Here is a 6,339-nt window from a genome sequence, read left to right as displayed (position 1 = left end):
GTATAAACCCCAAGTTTCCCTAAAACAGTAAAGCTGTGAGGACTAGTACCCTCATCAAGGCTGTTCACAACATTTCAGGGAAGCAAGTACTTAAAAGGGGAGAATTTGAAAGCAGCTGCCCTTTTTAATGTAAGACATGAAATGAAGACTACTGCAACCATGGCTGAGGAAGCAATACCAGAGAGGGGGGTGATCCCACCTCCTGTGTGTACCTCCCAGCCAAGAACCCTATTGCTATGCTAGGATGGTGGCCAGAGATCCAGCACCCTGCGCTCTTCGCAGCTCTGTGATCCTCACTGCCTAGGGGCAGAACAGCCTCTTCTTCTCCTGGGAACAGAGCCTAAAATCCTCTGTGCATAACTGGGACAGGGAGAGCTCACTTGTTTACTGCAGGCAAAGAGGAGAACCAGGTTGGTGCTGGCCCTACTCTCACTGGCTATCTTACATGTATAAATAGTCACATCCTAGAAGGATGCTCATAATTGCTGAGTCTGGATAGCAGCTAATTTAAGTCCATAGCAGAGCTTTTAAAACAGATATTCTTTGTCAGCACAGCCTTTCCTTGCTGGAAGATAATATCTCCTTCACCTGAAACAAAGACTTACATAATTCTCTCTGTCTCTCTGGTGACACTAATGAGTAGCTGCTCTGGGGAAAGCTCACTCAGATCCCTCTAAGTGATTTCCTTTAAGCTGTCATAGCTGCTGGCTGCACCACAGCTCTGTACTACGGAGTTAAGGCCTCCAGGGTAGCACATTCTCTGTGTGCTTTGTTTCTTTTATCTGTTTCCCCTCTGCTAAGATCTTACCTTTATTCTCTAAACTTAGACCCACCACAGGTCAGGGCATGAAGCGTCAGAGTGAGCCTCAAATGTGAATTCATTCTCTTCCTCCCACATAACCCTCACCTGCCATCACCTCCCCCAATATAGTTACCTTTCACTCTGCCTTCTCAATCCTTTACTCACACTTTGGTCTTTTACAGGCTTAGGGTTCTACTTTGAAATGTGACATGAAATCTTTCATAGGATTCTATGCTCATTGTCTTTGAGTGACTCCAGATCAGACACGTTCAGTTCAAAGGAGGAGTCGGGGAAGAGAACCAAATGCAGCAAAGTTTCTGACAGCTCGGGAGTTTGGCTGCCAGTCTCCCTTCCTCAAAGTGTTCTTCAGGATGAAGTGAGCGTTTTGAACAGAAAGGTACCACTGTTCTCAACCTTGTTCACAGGAACAGCAGGGCCAAAATCCATTCCAAATTGAGAGCATCACTAAAGCTGTCAGACCTGATTCCATAGGCACAGGGAACAGTTGCACTGCAAATAGCAGTAATACACTGACCAAAGTCATCATACTGTAAATTCACTGGACCTAAACCTTCTGTTTCACCTGGTGATTCTCTAATCCTAAAACTCATCCTAACCACATCTGTCTTCTTCCCTTTCAGAGATGTTACCAAACCCAGTGGTGCTTTTAGGAGCTGTCTACAGACAAACTGCTCTCTGGTTTCCATATCTGATACCAACCACTACCTCAGCTTTCTTTCTTTCCTCTTCCTTATCTCTTGCATGTCATCTTCCAACAGTGGAGGCTCCTGTTTTCGCGGTACTGCCTGCTCCACTGTCTTCCAAGCCAAACAAAGCTGTGGGAAAACAGCAAATGTACAAAGTTTTCATGGATCTTCATGAAAACTTTTGCTCTTTTTCCTTTTGAGGAATGTCAAAACTTGGACCAGGCATTTTTGCAATGCTAAGGGGTCAGTGGGATATTCTGATCATGATTTCATGAGACTCAAGATCTTCATACTGCTAAGATGAGAAGACTTCCAAGCCACAGAGCACTGAACAAATTGCATGGAAATACGACTGTCAGGGCAGACAGAGAAAAGTGGCTTGCAGGCTTTGTGGTGTGCAAGGACTGTTTTGGGCTCAATATTAAGGACAGGATTCACTGTGAGCTTTCCTTGGACATATTGGGAAGGACAATACAGACTGATACAAAGCTATAAAAAGGTCTAGAGGCATATGGAGCCTAAAACATCAGATGCTGATGACTGGCAAGTTTAAAGCCTATCAGCTGTGAACAAATGAGAAGAAAAGCAAAGGGGTAAAATAAATAAAAGATAATATAAGATAGTCAGACAAATAAAGAAAAAAATTCAAGTCCAGAAGGCACATGGGGTGCTAGTAGTGAAGCAGCTGGAATGGCTCGGAGGGACACAGCAGCCAGGGAAATTTATAGAGATGGCAAAATGACGTTCTCTAAAACAAGATAAATTAATTATTTGCCTCAGCACCCCAGAAGGAGAAAAGAAGCTGACAGAAAATGACATGTCATATAATTCTCAGGGTGACAAAGAAGGGAGCTAACAGAGATGCAATGGTTGAGGCACATATATCCCTGCAGTGCTTCTTGGCTGCCCAGTACAAAGCCTTCAGTGGATGAATACAGAGACCATACCAATGGCAGGCCAGCTGTGCTCTGCGATGAAGAAAGGCTCTGTCTGATTGTTTTCATGAAGCTGAAGAAGATTTTTGGGTCTGACTCTCCTTTGCCACAGCCCTTATATCTTTACTTCTGCCTGCATAAAACAACTGTGAAATTCTTCCAAAGAAGAATTCTTTTTCTTCAGTGGTAGCTCAACACTCCCAGTTCACAGGTGTAAATGTCTAGACAAGGTGCCAAGAAAAACATCAAGTATTAACACATACTGCTATTTACAAAAAAAAACAGGTGAGAAGCCTTTTCCAAAGTCATGTAAAATTAACAGTGGAGAGTTTTGACCTTTCACAAGCAAGGTGCAGCCCCCTGTGCTCTTGTTGTTTTCCTGCACAGTGAAGTCATTGCTGACTTCCTGATTCTGAATGGACCTCAGAGGACTTACTTAAGTATGACCAGTTTACTAGAGCTAAAATTGGGGTGAAAACTCATTTTGATTAATAGAGAGGAACCCATTAATGCATGAAAAGCAGAATGCAAAATTCTTTGTCGCACTTTTCCAGATTTTAAGAACTACAATAATGATCAAAAGTTGAGATAAAGACCATTAAAACAAGAACTGATATACATTTGGCATTATTGTTGATTAACTTTTCATAAGCATAGAAATTCTTTTAATACTGACACGTATGTATAAAAAGATTGCATGGTGTAATATTATTTAGGATCATTAAAAGTGGCCTTACAAGCAAGCCTTATCAGCTGCTGTTTAACCACATAGGGAGATAAATTTTGAAGAAGAGATAACACACTTGCAGTAAACTAAGAAAATTGCAGTAAACTTGGAAACTAATCCCAAAATTGTCTGTTCCTCAGCACAAGCCTGACCAATTCATTTGTCAGCTGTACATTCTCTGCCTCCAGCATTCAAAACGACATTTCACAATATTATCAGCAGGCAAGCAGTTACACAGAGATAGATGAACATAAGGTCAGGAAAACCAGATAAAGTGGGAAATACCATTAATATATTTAAGCAAAACAGCCTCAAATTAGGCTGTTTGAATTGCCTCTTTTCAGATGTCAGTGACTTGGATGATCATGGCAATTGTTTACTTTAGCTGCTTTAAAAAAGATAATCAAAAATGAAGGGAGAGATAATTCAAGTTAATTTCTTTTTATGATTTTTTTAATGATTTCTTCCACTGTCTCAGCCACAAGACAGAGCTGGAGGGGAATACTGAGACTAGGATTTGTCAGTGTGCATTTTAGAGAGTTATTTCACCACAAAGTAACTGTTAGTGCAGTTAGAACACCAAGAGGAGTGGACAGAAATAATTGACAAAAAAACAGGTTACACATGGATCCTATTTCCTTTTGCCTTTTTACTAAGAAGTTGTGGCAAAGAGCACCTCACTTAATGCATGCATTTAGGAGCATCCTGCAGTATTCTACATCACGGGCCAGAGAAAGAAGCATCGATCAACTCTTCTCCCCAGCACAACCTGTCCTTTACATATTGCCATTCTAAAATTATTCATTGGCCCGGGCTCTGACTGAATTTCTATTTTCTATTTTCTATTCCAAAATTCAGTCTTTTTACTCTTTGCAAAGAGACACCTCCTTTCCCTGCATCTGCAGTAGACAGAAGCATACAAAGCTTTGTTAATCTCGTAGGATGTTCTGGATCCCAGGGTGGTTAACATTTCTTTGCAGTAGAATTTTGATTTTTTATTTCCCAGCATCTTATAAAACAACAATAACTTAGATGTTCCAGTATTATGCCCCAGCTCTTTCTTGTACTTTCTTCATCCTTGAATGATCCTTTTGTATTGGAGTGATTTACAGTATCCATTAAGCAGTTTAAGTGTTGTTTATTTTTTCCTTACCATGCAGTAATCTCTTTTTAGAGATTTCTATACCTTCCTCTACCTGTAAACTTCTGATACACACTGGAGTCAGTCCATTTGCCTCTGGTGTAAGTACAGACCTGAAATGTGAATGATCCAGATAAGCACTTTCTGTTACCTCTGACTGTGAGATTTTGGAGCCTGTGGTTGCACTTTGCAGTTTTTTTCCTATTCTCCAAGCCATAGGGGCCACTTTTTCTTCATTGTACTAAAATGATTCTCCCTTTGTTTATTCCTGACCAGAACTGTTCAAAACTTAAACTGTTCTTATCCCAATTAATGTTTTACCTTTTCCCAATTCTCCTCCCCATCCCAGCTGTGTGTTAGTTAGTGGCTGCAGTTAAACTACAGCAATCTTTATAAGAGCTATCTATAACCTGTTAAATTTTATGTAAGATTCACCTCTAGATTCTACTAAACCATTTATTTTTGTCTTTTTCCTCCTTGGACTTTCCATAGAAACTAAATACAGCATGGTTTTCATAAAGACTGAGCAACAAGCTTAGATAAGGAAGGACACAGCAGCTCCCTTCTTGCCCTGTGTCCATTTGCTGTTAGATTTTTTCTTAGTTATTACACTATTTGATGCCCCAAAACAAGATAATTTCAGCTGCTTTCCTGCAACGCTGCAGCAAAGTTTTCGGACACAATTAAAACAAAGATTTTGTGATCCTGAGATCACAAAAAGCAGGCGGGCAGCAGCAGCGATGGCATCTTTAAAGCTGCCAAAACATAAATCCACAGGGGGAGCACCAAAAGCTGGGGAGCCCTGGGGGCTCCATGGGAGCCGGGGTGGGCAGCAGCGACCGCGCGGCTCCGGCGCTCGCAGCGGCCTGCGGCGACACCGAGCGGAGCCGAGCGCAACTGACGGCGCCGGGACACCGCGGCCACCGGGACACGGCCACCGGGACACCGCGGCCACCGGGACACGGCCACCGGGACACCGCGGCCACCGGGACACGGCTACCGGGACACCGCGGCCACCGGGACACGGCCACCGGGACACCGCCGCCGGAACACGACCACCGGGACACGGCCACCGGGACACGGCCACCGGGACACCGCCACCGGGACACGGCCACCGGCACACGGCCACCGGGACACCGCCGCCGGGACACGACCACCGGGACACGGCCACCGGGACACGGCCACCGGGACACCGCGGCCACCGGGACACCGCCGCCGGGACACGGCCACCGGGACACGGCCACCGGCACACGGCCACCGGGACACCGCCACCGGGACACCGCCACCGGGACACGGCCACCGGGACACGGCCACCGGGACACCGCCACCGGGACACGGCCACCGGGACACCGCCACCGGGACACGGCCACCGGGACACGGACACCGGCACACGGCCACCGGGACACCACCACCGGCACACGGCCACCGGGACACCACCACCGGGACACGGCCACCGGGACACCACCGCCGGGACACCGCGGCCACCGGGACACGGCCACCGGGACACGGCCACTGGGACACGGCCACCGGGATACCGCGGCCACCGGCCAGGACACCACGGCCACCAGCCCCTCAAAGGCAGCGGGCAGGACTCGGGCTCTCCTAGTCTCTCCATCGCCAGCGAACAGTGCAGGGACAGGTCATGGGAAAGCCACAACGGGACACAGATAATCACAGAATGGTTTGGGTTGGAAGGGATCTCCTTCCACAAGGCAGGGGCAGGGACTCCTTCCACAAGGGGAAAGAGAGAAGGCAAAAGAAGCTGGAGTGCAGGCTCTGTATGAATGAGCCAGCTGTTCACATCCTGTAGCTGTGTTAAGGAAAAACAGCACTGAAAAGTCAAATCCATCCTGAAAATAAAAGAGGAGAACTGCTGGAGTCTAAGTCCAATTCCTGAGCTTCAAAGCAAGGGGATTTTCATCCTGTTTTAAGTGAAATGCTCAATAGACCCAATCCATTCACTTCCATAAACCAACCATGTTTTAGACCATCTCAGTGCTGGATAAAGCTGGCTTCCAATGAAAGTT

The 6,339-nt window shown here is 45.9% G+C and overlaps 1 protein-coding gene across 1 annotated transcript; it reads left to right on the top strand.

The window, feature by feature from the left end:
• Positions 1–5,052: 5,052 nt before the first annotated feature.
• On the top strand, positions 5,053–6,096 carry LOC128795380 (uncharacterized). Its single transcript, XM_053956108.1, has one exon. The coding sequence runs from the start codon at positions 5,053–5,055 to the stop codon at positions 6,094–6,096; it is 1,044 nt and encodes a 347-aa protein (XP_053812083.1).
• Positions 6,097–6,339: the final 243 nt, after the last annotated feature.

This window comes from Vidua chalybeata, chromosome 14, assembly GCF_026979565.1.
Source record: "Vidua chalybeata isolate OUT-0048 chromosome 14, bVidCha1 merged haplotype, whole genome shotgun sequence".
In the NCBI taxonomy this organism is placed as follows: Eukaryota; Metazoa; Chordata; class Aves; order Passeriformes; family Viduidae; genus Vidua; species Vidua chalybeata.
Note: the sequence above shows the minus strand (reverse complement) of the source record. Positions and strands in the feature narration are given on the sequence as shown.